Source organism: Anastrepha ludens, chromosome 3 (assembly GCF_028408465.1).
Source record: "Anastrepha ludens isolate Willacy chromosome 3, idAnaLude1.1, whole genome shotgun sequence".
Classification (NCBI taxonomy): Eukaryota; Metazoa; Arthropoda; class Insecta; order Diptera; family Tephritidae; genus Anastrepha; species Anastrepha ludens.
This window is the reverse complement of record NC_071499.1, coordinates 18365412-18383155: the sequence shown is the minus strand read 5'-3', so window position 1 is coordinate 18383155 and position 17744 is coordinate 18365412. Positions and strand designations below refer to the sequence as shown.

The 17744-nt window shown below is 38.0% G+C and overlaps 4 protein-coding genes and 1 long non-coding RNA gene across 8 annotated transcripts in view; 2 read left to right on the top strand and 3 right to left on the bottom strand.

Moving 5' to 3' along the window:
- Nucleotides 1-1769: 1769 nt before the first annotated feature.
- On the top strand, nt 1770-8970 carry LOC128857078 (uncharacterized). Its single transcript, XR_008453896.1, has 3 exons — nt 1770-2286; nt 7987-8571; nt 8627-8970. It is a non-coding gene; the product is annotated as an uncharacterized LOC128857078 (long non-coding RNA).
- LOC128857076 (myoneurin-like) lies at nt 2310-7650 on the bottom strand. The gene is made up of 4 exons (XM_054092643.1): nt 7424-7650; nt 3165-4619; nt 2708-3090; nt 2310-2645 (listed from the first exon to the last, which is right to left on the bottom strand). Exons 1-4 carry the CDS (start codon nt 7538-7540, stop codon nt 2363-2365), a joined length of 2238 nt encoding a protein of 745 aa, XP_053948618.1. The 5' UTR covers nt 7541-7650; the 3' UTR covers nt 2310-2362.
- On the bottom strand, nt 6333-7343 carry LOC128857077 (protein CutA homolog). Its single transcript, XM_054092644.1, has one exon. The coding sequence runs from the start codon at nt 6961-6963 to the stop codon at nt 6433-6435; it is 531 nt and encodes a 176-aa protein (XP_053948619.1). The 5' UTR covers nt 6964-7343; the 3' UTR covers nt 6333-6432.
- Nucleotides 8971-9303: 333 nt separating the features above from the next.
- On the top strand, nt 9304-10989 carry LOC128857075 (ras-related protein Rab-21). Its single transcript, XM_054092642.1, has one exon. It carries the CDS (start codon nt 9833-9835, stop codon nt 10514-10516), a length of 684 nt encoding a protein of 227 aa, XP_053948617.1. The 5' UTR covers nt 9304-9832; the 3' UTR covers nt 10517-10989.
- A 4891-nt stretch (nt 10990-15880) lies between these two features.
- LOC128857074 (innexin inx1) overlaps nt 15881-17744 on the bottom strand; it is a 66789-nt gene continuing 64925 nt past the window's right edge. For all 4 annotated transcript variants that reach the window (XM_054092639.1, XM_054092638.1, XM_054092640.1 and 1 more), the window contains exon 6: nt 15881-16914. In XM_054092639.1, coding sequence (XP_053948614.1) covers nt 16692-16914 — 223 coding nt within the window. In that variant the 3' untranslated portion in view covers nt 15881-16691. The remainder of the gene's footprint in view (nt 16915-17744) is intronic.

Here is a 17744-nt window from a genome sequence, read left to right as displayed (position 1 = left end):
TATTTAGTTGTTATTTCGACGTTGTTCTTTACACTCATAAAAATAACGATCTATTACACAAAAAACACAGGGTTGTATGTCAAAAAGTATGGCTATTATCTAAGATTATTTTATAATCTCAGATTTTGGGAGAGAAATTTTATATGGGAAACCTCGCTTTTTATTACTGATTGGGAATTAAGCAAGAAAAAGTAGATCATCTACTTATATGTGAACGTATCTTAAGCAGCTCTGTTCCCGCGTTGCCAATATATGTTCATTAATACCAGTTGCTTCATTTATTCGCCAATTACTAACGCTTGGCGAAATGAAGAGTTATATCATTTGCTGTGAATATCGGAGACAAGATTTTACTTTATTTTATAATCGCCAAAATGTATACAAAAAAATCTTTAGCACATCCGCGAAATTCATTAGCGCGTTGGCAACGTTGCTCTCAGAAGGATAGAGTTCGATCCTAAAATATTTTAAGTACCGGGAATTGTTCAATAAAACGCAAAATAATTGTTTAATCATTAAATTTTTTTTTTTGCCGCCTTCAAAATAGGCTCCATTCGAGGCAATACAAGTATGCCAACAATTAGTCTAGTCATCAAAGCACCTTTTAAACGCGTTTGAAGAGATCTTCTTCAGCTTCCTCAACGAATTCTCCTTAATGGCCTCTATCGAAGAAGGAAAAAGTCACAGGGGGATATATCCGGTGAGCCCCGGTGATTGTTCGATGATATTTGTCGAGTTTTTGGTCAAAAACGTGTTCACAATATGAGCCTTGTGAGACGATGCGTTATAATGGTGCAAGATCCATAAATTTTCTTTCGCACATTCTCTATCAAACGTCACATAACTTCCAAATAATATTCTTTATTTACCGTAGAATCATTTGGAACGAATTCCGAGTGCACAACACCATGATAACCAAAGAAAATGAGTAGCATGGCTGCCACTTTTAACCGACTTTGACGTGGTTTTTTGGGTTTCGCCTATGTGTATAGCGCCACTCAGATGCCTGTTGACTGGTTTGCATGTCAAACTCATATACCCACGTCTCATCACCTGTTATGATGAGCTGCAATTGGGTTTTGGTTGGGTCCGAATACACTTGCCCAGACGTATCTTCAGCCACCTTCATCCGATGAATTTTTTGCAAGAAATTCAACTCTCTTGGAAAGAGTCGAGCAGCCACGCGTCTCATGCCCAATGGATGGTGTATAATGTTGCGAATTGATTCGTGAGACACGCTAATGTCACGAGCTACCTCCCTCAAACTTAAAAGCTGGTTTTGCAGTACCATTTCCTTGACTTTGTCGACGTTTTCATTTTTTGAAAACGTTGATGGGCGACCAGATCGGGGCAAATCTTCCACGACTTCTCGGCCCTGTGCAAAAGCCTTATACAACTCGTAGACCCGTGTTTTTGATAAAGTACCCACGTCATAAACTTTCGGCAACATTTTCAATGATTCGACATACGAAATCCCGTTCAAAACAAAAATTTCAAGACAAATCTTTTGTTCGATATTTTTATCCATCCAGAGCACACCTCCGATTAACTGATATAATTAAATGCCAAAAAAACCAGCTAATTGGCAGATCACGCTCAAACTCTGCGATCTATAGTGCCGAGAGTTGTACCAGCATTCCAGCAAACAAAAATTTAGACATATGTGTAATGCGCGCTTTTTAAATGAGCAGTTCCCTATATTTTTTTGACAGAATGTAGGATATTTTATAAAAAAAAGTATACACAAGTTAGCATGAATTTTTCAAAGGCCTCACTTTCTTCCAGGTTAAACTTTCAGAGGTGGTCTCTACGGTTATGGTTATGACAACTGAATTATGACATGTCACCTCTAATGGATTATAGTGTTGCCCATGTCGTGGTTCGATCAGCAAATTTATGGCGTTATGGTAGCGGCACCTCTACTTTGGCCTGAAGTTGGCTGTGGTCAAACTAAGTGCGTTCATAAAAAAGTGTATTTTAATATGTGACAGGTGTTGTCTGGCGTCAAAGTGGTATTACTATAATTTTGATAGACTGCATATTTTCGTCAGCTGTTTTTTTGTTTACAAATGGCGATTGCAAAGCGTCGTGATCACTTATGGAAGTTTTGATTTCGAATTCATAGTAATTATAACCAATCAATGCAATTAGCTCATTTTAACTGTAACCACAAATGTTGATATTGTAGTGATATATGCCTGTACATATGAATATCTCTTAACATATTGGACACTCGATGTTTATGTGTTTTCCTCCCACTTTGTTATTGAATGAATTAAAATGCAGGTAACTTTTTTATAAATATTTAAGATTTTTTTTTTATAAATACTTAATCACTCTTCTTCGTATTGTTGCGCATACATTACTGAATGCCACTTAATCCATGCTTCATCATGTGCTCGGAGAGTAGCCGACGTGATGTGAATTGCAGTTGTGGACATTCATGGCATTTAAAAGTGTGATCTAAATTACTGTGCTTACGCATTTCTTCTGCGCTGGCGAACATCAATTCACATAGTTCGCACTGATAGACTTCTTCAGGGGTATCGGCCTCCTTCGACGTAGGGGCACGTAACTCGTCGCTGCCTCCCATATCCAAACTAACTGGTACGTTGTGGGTTGTTAAATGGCGAATAAGATTTTTTCTAAAATGAAAATAATACGTCGCAGCACTTACTTCGAATTTGTCCATACAATTTGTACTTACTTGATGGCAAAGCATTTGAAGCATTTGCGGCACTGGTATTTCTTGGCACGACTTGGTTCCAACGCCGACGTTGTCATTAAATCTACCACATGCGCTGCTGAACCTATATCATCTGCACTCTCTGGCACAGAATCGCCTCCTACAAAGACGGTTGATTTTTCATGTAGTGGGTCATCGTCTATATACTCGAGTAGCATATCCGAATCGTCGTCTGTATTTGCCTCACGGTTCGCGCATGACATTACCGAGTCAACACGCACATAGTCATTGAGATGTTTTTTCATGTGTTCTTGAACGGTGTTGTCAGGCAGCAACTCCTTACAGATGGCGCATGTAGTTAGCTCATCTTGTGACTTGATCGTATGCCTTTTAAGTATATGAGTCTGTTTGGAAGAGAAATTGGAAGAATTAATTATCATTTGCAGTGCGAAATGCCATATATGGTATATAATCTTACCTTTAGACCATCCTTTTGTCTAAAGAGTGCTCCGCATTTTTCACAAGGAAACGGTTTTTCTCCGGTGTGCCTACGAATGTGGAACACCAGGCTCTTGCATTGCGTAAAGCCACGATTACAAACCTCGCACCGGTATGGCTTCTCACCAGTGTGCGTGTACATGTGCTGTTTGAGTGATACATTCTGCGTGAAACTCTTATTGCACACATTGCACTGAAATGGCCGATTGCCTTCATGTGTTGCCATATGCCGTGTAAGATTGGTTTTGGTGCTAAAGTCGCGATTACATTTAAAACAGAGGAAGCGCTTTGAACTACTTAATCCGTCATCTTGTTTCGCTGACCTGGAACTTGCACCACGGCCATTTGTTCTACTTTGAGTTTTGCGCGGTTTGAGCTTAACTTCCTTTTCAGCGATTGTAATATTTTCAGTTACTGGCTGCGTATGTGATGGCGAATCGACAAGATGTTCTTCATCAATGTGCGCCTCCTCAACGTTTTTCACAGCGAGATATCCATTGTCCGATAATTCGTCAGTGTCATCATCCAAATGTAAGTCATTGGATGTTGTCGCTTTGCTATGCTCTGAACTGTTATCTTCTAAGTACTCGTCACCCTCCTGTAGCATCGCTTGATATTCCTTGAAAAAACCATCACTTCTAGCCGCTTGCTCTTCCACTGCACCGGAACAACTGCGTGTATCGTCACTTGGCTGTAGATTCTCTTCTAAAATTTCCAATTCTGTTTGAGATTCTTCATCGGTGTAGTCAAGAATTTGTATTTCATGACTTGGAGAATCTTCATTTTGAAGTTCATCATTCGCAGCAGTCTGCCCATTCCCGACTCCACTGAAATCTATGCTGCATTTAATATTCAAATTTGATGTGTTCCCCACCTCCTGTGACTCTATTTTCATTTGCACATCGGGTTTGTATAACTTAAACTGTTGTATGCCAATATTTGTATCTACTGTTTTAGCGTTTACTCCCATCAAGTTACTGTCCATATCTACGCCGCTCTCGGGTGACATATCTCCAGCAGCGCGTTTTGCATTCTTTAATTCTGTTAGCAGTTGACTTTCTTGCATCTCATTTTTTGACTTATCCCTGATAGTTATTTTTCTGTTACTGGATACCTGGGAAGCGCAAACAGCACCGTTAGTCTTTTGCACAAGCACACACTTTGAGGGGGTCTGTTTTGATTCTTCGGGTGTTTTATCGATACTTTCATCTTCAAGAATCGCTGACAACAAATCGTCATCTTCGTCGTCTTCGTTGATTTTACTTTTATCAGAAATGTTGTTTGTAACCAATTGAAAATCTTTACTAATCTTCGAAAGAAATGCTTTCAAATTTTTCTCTGTCTCATGAGCCAACTTTACAAAATCATTGGCTATGTGGAGACGCTTTGAGCATTTGCTACATATTAGGGCGGGCATGTCATCACTCCCGTTCAGCTGTAAAGTAAATAATTTTGATTACATAATTATGGTAGTACAACTTAATGTAAAAATATTATTAAATAATTGGCGCGTACACCTCTGTTAGGTGTTTGGACGCGCTCCTCCTACTATTTGTGGAGTGCGTCTTGATGTTGTTCCGCAAATGGAGGGACCTAAAGTTTTAAACCGACTACGAACGGCAGATACTTTTTATGAGGAGCTTTTTCATGACAGAAATACACTCGGAGGTGTGCCATAGGTTGCCGAGAGGCGACCGCTATTCGAAAAAAGTTGTTTTGGTAGCAGTAGCCCTGCCAATGTAGTGCAAATCACCAGTCGTCTTTGTCTAGCTCATCTAACGGTAGGCCCAGGAAACTAGCTGTTTCGACAGGTTGGGTACAGAGGGAGAGGGGTGTTAGATGAGTGGGTTTAGAGGGACATGAGAAAAGGTGGTTAACGTTGTTGTTGTTGTAGTAGCAAAAAAATTCCCCATACATGTACGGGGAGTGTTCCTGGAGTGACAGTCCTTGGCCGAATATATAGTAAATCCGGGTCGTTCCGGTAACGTAGAACCGACTGTTGGGGGAACGACTGGTTAGCGTCGTGCTGGGTGCCTTTACATGCAGGATATATGTATGTTTGGTATGTCGGGGTTAATTCTGGATAAGTAGGAGTTTAACTTACTACAATATCAAGAACGTTATTGTGCCAGTGTTATGCGGATCTCACGGGGAAGCTGTAGGTGGTGGTTGGATTCCGATTACGGCTTTCGGCGGTCGGGAGCTTAAGGTGGTGATTGTCTCCCGCTGAATGTCGTTAATTGTCTGTCTGTACACTGTCCGCTCCAGTAACTGTCGATCTGTTTTGTCCTGGATCTCGTCTGCGTAGTTGAGGAGGTTCCTGCTGATGTGCCTGGAAGGCGGCTTAGGCTCAAGCAGGTGTGTGCATGGGTGGGGCTTGCGGTAACACTCTAACAGACACTGCTTGCTGAGCCGTGTATTATGCTCCTTCACAGGCAGCATATGGGCCTCGTCATGTAGATATTGTAGTGGGGCGATCAGAAGACATCCTGTCGCAGTTTTAATGGCAGTGCTTTGACAAGTCTGTAGCTTCGTCTTCGACCGCGAATCATTGATTCCATTGAATAGTTTAAAACCGGCCGGCCGGCCTATTGCCTTAAATGTCGATAGCAAAATTTCTTTGACTTTGTTGTGATTTTGTATTTTAGTGGCATAGCGGTTGTATGTGCTGAGAAGGAGAGCAAACCGTCGAAGGTAACTCCCAGGTTTTTGGGGCTGTTAACAGTCGGAATTGGTATGTCATTGACTTTTACCCTCAGTTGCAGTTTCATTTCCTTTATCCAGGTGGTGAAAATTGAAAATCTAAAAAAAAAATCGTTCTATCATTTTGCTGTTTCACACACGGAATTTCGAACATACACATTCCCGAATGGTAGTCACGCACCAAGCAATTCGGCTACGGCGGCGACCGAAAATATGTAATAAAAAAAAAAAATTCCATTGTTGTGTATTCTTTAATTAACGCATATCTTCCATACCCCTGATTGTCGATTCCGCTATTATATTAATAAGCCGGCATCCAATTAAAAACTTTATTTCTCAATATTAACATCTCGCTTAGTACAGGTGACGACTATATCATCGATAAGAAATTGACTTGACCTCTGATACATTTCGACAATGAATTTGTAAGACAAAAACACACAGATAACAATGAAGTAAGTTTAGATTTATTTCTTAATTTGCATCATACAAATCTTAATGCGTTCTAAAAATTACCATGCACTTTTTTTCTCATTTGTAGCATTTCATTTCTTATCTGGCACAGTCTGCGCAATCCAACTCAAATATGGTACATTGCCCTTTTCAATGGGCAAGGTTATAATCTCAGCTACACTGTACGAATGATTCTCACGTACGAACTTTATCAAATCGTCCAAACGGCTTGTCCGTGTCTTAATCATCATTAGATATTCATTATCCTCATTCACCTTGCCCTCCCACATGTAAATCGATTGTATTTGTGGAATTATGTTAACACAAGCGGCCAATTTCTTTTCCACCAAGCCTTGTGCTAATTTTTTAGCCAACTTTTCATCTGGTGTTGTTACGAATGCCACCGAGCTGCTACCTGCAGTATAAGAATCTTCAGAGGCAGTACTCATGTCTTTACAATTGGAAGATAAGCTACGACTGCAGGTCTTGTCGCCTATGCCTTCTATCGAAGCAGCAGAGTTTAAAATATTCACAGCAGCTACAAAAGTCACAAGCAATTTACGTGTAGTAAAATGCAATGGCAAATATCGGAAACACACAGTGCAATGTCTAAATATTTGCATTTGCGGTGCGGCTATTAAACAAGTCCAACTTGGAGCAATTCCTTAAATAGCTTTTATTATCACCGGTGCTTTTGTTTATGTTTACTAGATTGCTTTTACTGATTCTTCGTCTATATGGGAATACAATTTTTTGTAGCAGAACAGTTGCATATGTATGAGCTTATACTCAAATTAGTGTCAATGATAGGAGCGTACAACGTGCTCTTGTTCTCTATGTTGTTGTACACTATGATGAATGTACATAAAACCCATTTCCGCGTAGGCAGAATAGAATTGTTTCGTTAATAAATTTTTTATTTGTCTGAATTCACTTAAAATAATTGTACCGAATACGTGCAAGTATGTAGCAATTTAATCAGCACTGACGTAACAAGTAAAAGAGTATCGGTTGCGGCCATCTTCTCTAGTACAGCTTCGATTTCATGTACTAGAATAAGCAGTAAATAAACAAAATATTTACCTTCAAGCCCGTTGTAAACACAAACATCTCGCCCAATTCCTTATTCTCCAGGAGTGATGTGCCATCATTCGTCTTCATACAAACACGACAAATATTAATATTTACGCGAAAATTCATCACACCAATCAATATTTCAAGCAATCGATTCAGAAAAAACTATTCTGGTTGATCTTGAACACCCAAAGTGACAGCGCCCCATACAACAACTAACCACAAGGCTAACAACACTGTTCTTAGTGTTGCCAGATCAGAAAATGCTTGTCTATCTAAATACTACGAACGGTTAGCAAATTACATAAATGCCCTAAAACGTTCGATGAATCAAAGCACATTGAACCAACACTATTGAATAAATACAAAATATCAAATCTTTGCGCGTAATAATGGATATTGAGTTGAAATTTACTGAACGTGTAGACTACTTATGTGAAAAAGCTGGAAAAAAAGAGGTTGTCTGTAAAGTCGGTTTACTGGCGATAGTTTAACGTGACAACGTCATAAGAAAATACTAATGTAATGGTTGCAATTTTCAAAACAAAATTTTAATTTTATTTCTTTGATAGATATTTTGTATGGATATAGAGAAGGAGTTAAATGGAATCGCAAGGGAATTGATCAAGTTACATTAACACGTGAAAAATGACGAAACATTTATCAAATTCATGAAAGATATGTTCAATTTCGATTGTGCATCAGACGTTAATAAGTCAACAACACTAAGAGACAACATCATCGATTTGCCTTTTTCAAGACACTTTACACTCGAAACACTCCCTTTCATTTCCTACTTTTTCTATCATCGTCCTATTCTCAACAGAGAAATGGTTCATTACCATGCCCACGGGAAGAAGGCATATGCAAATACAAATATGTGAATTTATATACAAATGCGCATATACATACATACATATGCTCACTCAAGTAGGTGTGCAGATGTCGAACGTTGCCGAATGCGGGGGCCGATTGTGCAAGGTAACGACGCACGAGCAAGATAACGACGAATGAGCAAGATAACGGCGATTGAGCAAGATAACGACGATTGAGCAAGATAACGACACATTTTTTCGTACGTGCAGCCGGCTAAATCGAATTATAAGACGTTATCACGGCAAAATCTTAAATATCCTAACTGTTACCGAACTGTTCAGGTAAATCAATGAAAATCGATAATTCCGTTGAAAATCTGTTTCTTTTTTTGTACAGCAACTTTTATAAACCCTTTTGCGTTTTTGGCCGAGCTCCTCCTCTTATTTGTGATGAGTGTCTTGGTGTTGCTCCGCCCATGGAGGGACCTACAGTATTAAGCCAACTCCGAACGACAGATATTTTTGATGAGGAGCTTTTTCATGACAGAAATACACTCGGAGGTTTGCCATTGCTTGCCGAGGGTGAACGCTATTAGAAAAACTTTTTTTTTTATCACTTTGCTGTTTCATACACGGACATTTGAACCTACACACTTCCAACCCAATCGGGCACAGGGGTCGCCGAAATGAAATATTTGCCTTGAAACGTCGAGTTTCCCGCACTTTGCTCTGAACCACCGACTATTGAATGCCTTCTAATTTGAATTTTGTTAAATAAATATGTAATACAAATAAACACTAAATTTAAGCTTTTCGTTCCATTTTTTTTCTACGGATTTCGAAAATTTCAAAGATGTTGCCTAATGCAACTCTGTCATGTTGTTAGAAAATTATGATGCTTTCGAGTGTTGTATAATTATGACGGCGTGATATTACAATTTTGTATGGAAAACAACAACACTTCAGATGTTGTGGTTACAAACAGCTGCTTACATTTTGTACCTCATTTGCATATTAATATTACAGTTAAGGGGACCCGGTGGACTAGAAATTTCAAAAAATCGGGTTTTTGTTTTTTCGATATTTCAAAATTATTGTATCTTAAGAATACACTGAAATTTTGATGCGGAAATTCCCAATATTATAGCTTCTACAGTCCATTAACTGTAGACCCCTGTGGACTGGTTTATTGGTTTTAAAGCAAAATTCATTGGCGTTGTATTTACTCTACTTCTTCAAGTAATTGAAATTAGTTTTCATATTTCAAATTTAGCAGTGCATAAACGTGCCTATCAATTTACCGCAGTACTGCGACAAAAATAAATCAACTCATTTTGATAAAATTCTAGGAGATGGCAACAATGATTCTATTACATTTGTCATTTTTTGAACAGTCGAAGCCTGAAATAGGAAAATAAATAAAACAGATGGAAATATACTTGGTGGACGAGAAAAGAAAGTACAATACTAAAAAGGAGGTGTCGGATATCGGAATCCAATTTGTTGACAAAGCAATTTAATTAATTTAACGAAGTGCTAGGGGTGACTTTAACATTTACTTAATTACGTAGCTGTGCTACGTAGAAGCATCCAAGGCTAAAAAATGCCTGTGAATAACACCAGTTCAAATTTTAAGACTTTCAAAGTGGTTCTACTGGGCGAAGGCTGTGTTGGCAAAACATCAATAGTTCTGCGCTATGTTGAAGACAAATTCAATCCCCAACACATAAGCACCTTGCAAGCATCATTTCTCACAAAAAAGCTTGCTTTAGAAGATGGCAACCGAGCACATCTCAACATTTGGGACACTGCTGGCCAGGAACGTTTCCATGCACTTGGGCCCATCTACTATCGCGGTTCACACGGCGCCATACTCGTCTACGACATAACCGATGAAGATTCCTTTGCGAAAGTCAAGAATTGGGTGAAAGAACTGAAGCGTATGTTGGGTGCTGAAATTGTCATCACAATTGTGGGCAACAAAACAGACTTGGATGCTCAACGCACTGTACCGCAAGATGTGGCGTTAGAGTATACGGAAAGTGTAGGGGCACACTACTTTGAGACTTCGGCCAAAGCCAACGAGGGCATTGAAGAGTTATTCACAGCTTTAACGCAGCTAATGATACAGCGCCATGCGCAACGCGAACAAGAGACTAGTTCTTTGCGACTGATGCAGGGTGGACGTACGTCACAACGGTTGGTCGTTGAAGATGATTCACAGGATGGCGATGAAGAAGGGAGGCAAGCGCCTGCAACTAATCGGTCGTGCTGTGGGGCTGGTTAAAAAATTGTTACTAATTTAATTGCATTGTAAACATCCAAACAAAGTGAGAAGAGCAGATTGGTAAGAGAGTTTTAGGCTAGTAGTAGTAGTAGTAAAATTTTGCGAATTTGGGTGTTTAAAAATGCAAATACTGAAAGTAGGAAGTAACCAAGATGACGACGACGACAACGCCAACGCCAACGCCGATGAAGCCGCCGCTAGATTAAATTGTGATAAACTCATTGTAACGTGTAAATGTAAATACTTTTTTGTATAAAAGTGCTTTAACATTGTATGCTACTTTAAAATTTAATTCCATTTATTCTACTACTGTCCGAACAAAACTAAAACTTACTTCAATTATGCGCTATAGACATATAGCTGTCTAATTACCTACTTCAATATAATTAATTTTTTTGTTATTTTTAATACGCTTTTATTTGTTGTTATATTGTAATGCAATTAAAGTTTAAAAGGACCTAAAAAAGTGGGCATACTTTTATTTAATTTGCACTTTGATGCATGATATTCGTTGTAGTCGGATAGCAGTTGCGAAAAAAAGGCACCAAAGACTATGAATCATGCAACTCTTGAATTGAGAAACATATCCGTACGCTTATCTCATTCTTATCATTGTTATTGGGTAGGTATTTGGAGTATAGATATCTGCATGAGCAGCACAACATTGTCGGTCTAAGTGATTGTGAAGCTTTTGGGCAAGTCGATTTCTTATTATTGCTTTTTTGTTTATGTGCGTCAAGTGGAAATTATAAAAACAATATTCAATAACTCTGCCCAAAATGAATGCTACAAGTATTGTTTACCTTTACAAACAGCCTGTTCAGATGAACATAAATACCTATACTTAATATACAGTGGTGGAAAAAATAATAGAAACAATGAATTTTTAGTATTTACTTTTTATTTCTTATTTTTTGAAGAAAGTGTATATGAGCCGTTAATTATGAACGCATTCATGATTGAAAATTTAAAAAATCAAAAGATAATATAAACAACTTAAAGAGAGAGTATTCATTTTTAGGATAATGCACAATTGCATTCCGCTAATTTGGGTCCTCGTATACAGGTCCGCTACGGACGTATTGGCGAGAGAGGCTGCTGCCTCACCTTTAATACATAGGACCCGAGAGACAAAACACCATCAAGGCGAAGCTCAGGAGTACACAATAAACTACTCAGCAAACAGTTTCTACTTGGGTGCTGCTGCAGGTTTCACCCTTGCAGACACCTGCTTGAGCCACAGCAGCCTCCCAGGCACGTCAAGAGACACCTCCGTTCCCACGACACTCGGTTCTACGTTACCGGAACGACCCGGATTTATATCCGGCCAAGGACTGTCAGCAGCAGCATTCCTCCGTATATGTATGGGGAATGTTTAAGCTGCTACAACAGCAACAACACCTCCTAAATTATGTCGACGAGATCCAGGACAAAACGAACATACACCTACTGGACCAGACATTGTTTAGACAGACAATAAACGACATTCATCGGGAGACCATCACCACCTTATTAAGCTCCCGACTACCGAATACCGTAATCGAAATCCAACCACCACCTACAGCAGATGAAGAGCTCCAACTTCCCCGAGAGTCCCGCGTAACCTTGGCACAACTTTATACGTTCTGGATACTGTAGCAGGTTAAACTCCTACCTATCCAGAATTGACCTCGACACACTAAATGATGTCCTGCATTTGAAGGCACCCTGCACGACACTAACCACCTTTTCACATGTCCCTTTAAACCCACTCATATAACACCCCTCCCTCTCTGGACCAAACCTGTCGAAACAGCAAGTTTCCTGGGCCTACCGTTAGATGAGTTAAACGAAGACGACCGGTGATATACACTCCACTGACAGGGCTTGTATTGCTGCTATAAAAGCAACAACAGCTCAGGAGTGAAGAGCTAACCACCAAACTATGGGGCTATGCCAGGGTAAATCCTTACTGGTAGGGTACAACCAAAAGATAATCAGAGAAAGTTCACGGTCATCCTCACAGGCCACTGCAGACTGCGAAGTCATCTGTACATGATCGAGATATGATCCACTGACTTTTGTCATTTCTGCGAACAATCTCAGGAGACTCCAATGCACTTTCTCCTGGAATGCAGCGCTAAAGTGAGGAGAAGGTTGAGACATCTTGGCCAATTGCAGTCAGAAGAAAGGCACCTACGCTCCATCCAATCTTAACTAGCTCTATCCAGGATTTAATAAGGGAACTGGGCCGGGATGTGGTATCGTGATGAGTAGAGGGTACAAAAGATCACAAGGTCGAAGTCCAAACGTGAGATATCTATCTATCACTGTATCTATTCATTTTTAGTATGGTAGTTGGAAAATATAAGCATCTCATATTCATGTAATTGACGAGTTTAGCACAAGAGTCAGGAGTTATAGATTACCACTCTCTCTTAACCCTTTCCCAAAGTTCTTGCTGGTTTCGTGCATCCCTCATCCCTATATCCCCCAATCCTTTTTTTTTTGTATTTCCCATAGATGTTCTATATGGTTAAGGTCTGCTGATTGTGAAGGCCACTGCCCAACTTTAACCTTATTTTGAGTCACCCAGGCCTTAACAACCGCTGACGAATGTTTGGGGCCATTATCCTGCATAAACTCTCACTTTATAGGCATCTCCTCTCTAGCAAATGGAAGCATGGCTGTATTTAAAATATTTCTGTAGTCCGTAGCGCGCACCTTGGTTTCAATCAAAGAAATTGGAACTACACCGAGTGCAGAAAATCATCTCCATAACATTATTGATCCACTACCATGTTTAATTTTTTTTTTTTTTGTGAATTGGTGAAAAGAAGCGCACGCTGTCCTTTTTGGACGTCGCACGTAACATTTTCCATCGGATCCGAAAATATTTTTGTCTTGGTTTCAGTGTACGCGATGCAAATGTCGTACGGTGCACTAGAGAGAACTAGTTTACTGGGGTGGCAGCCCTTGGTCGGGAAAAACACAAGTCATTCCGGTAACGTAGAAGCGTCTGCCATGGGACAAACCCATTCATCTAACACCCTTCTACCGTTGGATCCAACCTGTCGAAACAGCAAGTTTCCTGGGCCTACCGTTAGATGAGCTAGACGAAGATTACCAGTGATCTACATTACACCGACAGGTTTAAGTATGCTGCTACAACAACAACAACAACATGCAAATGTCGTAACGCAAAGGAAAGTCTCTGGTTGATGTTTTTTTTTTTAAAGTAATGGTACTTTTCTTGGACTTCTTGCCGGCAAACTTGCCTCTTTCAACTTATATCTGATTGTGCGGCTTGACACTTCTAATTGCATTTTTTTCTTTTTATTTCCTCTGACGAGCTGCTCGGATCCTTTTTAATTTGTCGTATGATCCTGATTTGTCCTGACGAACTGTGGTTTTCCTGCCTCTCGTTTCTTTTTTTATATGTCCATGGACAGCTGTGAACACATTTTTCTTGGAGCATTTCATGAATCCAGTAGCGGTAACGGGTCGTTCCGTTAATGTTCCATGTTTTTGCCCTCATTCCATAAGCATTTCATCAATTTCTGCTCCGGGTCAGTGGAATGCTTTCCTCGGTCCATTTTCATAAGTGTTTGCTATTGTTTGTATAAAGTTTTATACTAAAACAGCAAGAACAATTGTGTTTAAATGCAAAATAAATGAACAGACCATGTAAAATTTATGCAGTAACTTGCCAGTAACTTTTTCCAGAATTTTCTCTCAAAGAGAAAAATATCAAAAAAAAAAAAAAAAAAATGCATCAACGCAAAACTAAACTGATCTTATTTACCAGGAAACATAGAAGTCCAAGAATAACTCCTCCGACTCTAGCCACCTAGCCTTGCCATTTAGTGATGAGGCCCGCTACTTGGGTATATTACTAGACAGGAAACTAAGATGGAAGTCAAATGTCGAAGATACTAAAGTAGAAATAGCAACAATAGCACTCTACTCTTGTAAACAACTAATAGGACTAAGTTGGGGTCTTTCCCCATCTATCGTATATTGGCTATACACAGAACCGACTGTCGCCGACAATTGTTGCAAACTATTTGCTTCATGAACAGACCTAATGGCTTACTTACATGTCTAATGAAAAATGTAAAATTCATTTGTCCTTAAGGGATGAGTAAGGTGGTTTTCGCCTTGACCGAAGCTGTTTTGACCATCAGTAAAACAATCAGTTGAGTGACGCTCCCCGCTCTACATGCTGTTCGTTAAAAAGGCTTTCGAACTATCAAACGAGACGCAATATGGCTGGCACTGAGTAGAAAGGCAGTTACCGTCAAGATAATCCGCCTCATCAAAACCCTCTACGAGAACTACGAACTGGCAGTGCTTCAAAAAGGCGATATCAGCGATCCATTCACTACGTTCCCACGACAGTGGGTTCTACGTAACCGGAACGACCCGAATTTATATCCGGCCAAGGACTGCCACTTCAGCAGTATTCCTCGTATATGCACGAGGAATGTTTATGCTGCTACAACAACAACAACATCCATTCACTACCAACGCAGGTGTAAGGTAAGGTTGTCCACTGTCGCCCCTTCTCTTCGCCATCGTTCTTGATGACGTCATGGACCAACCGATGACATCTGCCTCCTCTCTCAAAAACTCTTTGACATGCAAGCGAAGGCGGTCAAACTAGTCGCGTTGGAATGCACTGTCGGACTGGAGATCAGCATCGCCAAAACCAAGGCTATGAAAGTTAACCACAACAACGCAAGGCATATATTGGACGGATGCCCGGTGAAATTCGTCGAAAGCTTCTGCTATCTCGGAGGGGTATGGGGGAGTTCGCAAATCTCCAGGCGCACTAAACTACGAATATTCGGCTCATGCGTGAAGTAAGTATTGCTGTACGGAAGCGAAACATGGCTGGTCTCTATAATCCTTCGTCAACAAATGCCTCCGCATCATCTGCAGAATATTCTGGCCAAACACCATCAGTAACTACGCACACTGGAGATTAACGAACGAGGAGCCCATCCTTGGGCAAATCAAACGCAGAAAGTGGCGATAGATAGCTCACACATTGAGTAAACCACCAGATAGCATCACGAGAATGGCACTGCACTGGAACTCCCCAATGGAGCAGAGGTCGCGGTCGACCAAAAACACTTGGAGAAGGTCGATGCTGCGCGAACTAGCAGATGCCGACATCTCAGGGGACGGTGCAAAAACAACAGTACAGAACCGTGTACGATGTCTTGTCGAGGCCCTATGCTCCCGAGAAGAGTGAACAAGGGGAAAAAAGAGCTACAAATCGCTTTTATTGCTATTATTTTTTCCACCAGTGTACGGGTATATGCAGCAGATATATTTTTTTTGACTTATCCTTTTGCTCAAATTCAAATAAAACACACGTTTAGCAGAGTCTACAAAAATATCGTTTATGCATTTTAGTATACAGGCTTATAAAATCCAATTTGATTATCAAATTCACCGATTTTTCTTAAAATAATATTTATTGCATATTTTTAAAAAAATATGTAAATTCTTTCTTTTATTACTTAACTACACTTAATGTTATGTAAAACATACTCGTATTTACGCCAACTTTTATATTATAAGTATATAAAAATTTAAAGACTCAAAAGCGAACATTTGAATAAAGTAAAGATGCACTAAATTTCAAATCTTACAAGTAATTACATATATATGTTTTATTTATGTACGATATACATACATACATATACTGTTTTATATATCAGGTCATAAGCTAATTTGCAATGCTTTTTGTTTTTCACACTTGTACATAAAGTTCATAGTTTTTGTTTTTGTTAATGATGCGAGTTGTGATCATTGGGTTTTTAACGGTTTTACTGCTTTCATGGTTTTCATAAAATTCATTTTTCTTTATAAATTACTAATTAGAATTGTAGAAAATATCTTAATCACAGAACTACATCAGATTGTCATTTTTTTTTTGGGTTCATTGGGTGCCATTTATGGTGAAAAGATGTTTATCAATCTAATCAAAAGAAATCTATCATCCTTCATTGCCATTGCAATACACATCTCTATATACGTATGTATGTATGTATTTGAAAAAAAAACTAGACCATCAATATATTCCGTATTGGGGTTCAGGCAGATTTTTCCACTTTGACAGAGTCGCTTAATTAACACTACTACTCCTCCTCCTGACTGCTCGCAAATTCCTTGAACTCACACCTTATTTGGTGCGATCATGTTTCGAAGGTTCGACCTGCTTGGCAAATTCACTCATCACGTCCTTGTAGATGGCGGGATCCAAATTGCGACCCAGCATGTAGATGAGCCACCAATCGCCGATGTCCAGTTTGCGTGAGAGCGATCGGCAGATCTCCATAGGTACCATACGATTGCGAGCATTGAGTAGGCGAGGTCGGAATTTGGGCAAGAAGATGATGCAGGCGCTGAAGAAAAATAATATGTGCATGTTAAATAATTGTAAAAATTTTAAATAAAAATAGTAACAAAATATAAAATAAAAATAGTAAAAAATGTAAAATAAAAATAATGCAAATATATAAAATAGAAATAATAAAAATTATAAAATAAAAATAGTAAAATTACATAAAATAAAAATAATAAAAAAATATTAAACAAAAAAATTAAAAAAAAATAATAAAAAAATATAAAATAAAAACAATAAAAAAATATAAAATAAAAATAATACAAAAATATAAAATAAAAATAATACAAAAATATAAAATAAAAAATATAAAATTAAAATAATAAAAAATTTAAAAATAAAAATAATAAGAAATATAAAATAAAAATAATAAAAAAATATTTAAAAAAAAATAATAAAAAAATATAAAATAAAAACAATAAAAAAATATAAAATAAAAATATATAAAATAAAAGTAATAAAAAATATAAAATAAAAATAATAAAAAAATATAAAATAAAAGTAATAAAAAATATAAAATAAAAATAATAAAAAAAAAAAAAAATAAAAAAAAAAAATTAAAAATATTAAATAAAAATAATAAAAAATATAAAATAAAAATAATAAAACAAAAAATTAAATTAAAAAAATAAAAAATATAAAATAAGAATAATAAAAAATATAAAATAAAAATAATAAAAAAAGATAAAACAAAAATAATAAAAAAATATAAAATAAAAGTAAAAAAATATGTAATAAAAATAATAAAAAATATAAAATAAAAAAATATGTAATAAAAATAATAAAAAATATAAAATAAAAAATATTAAATAAAAAATATTAAATAAAAAT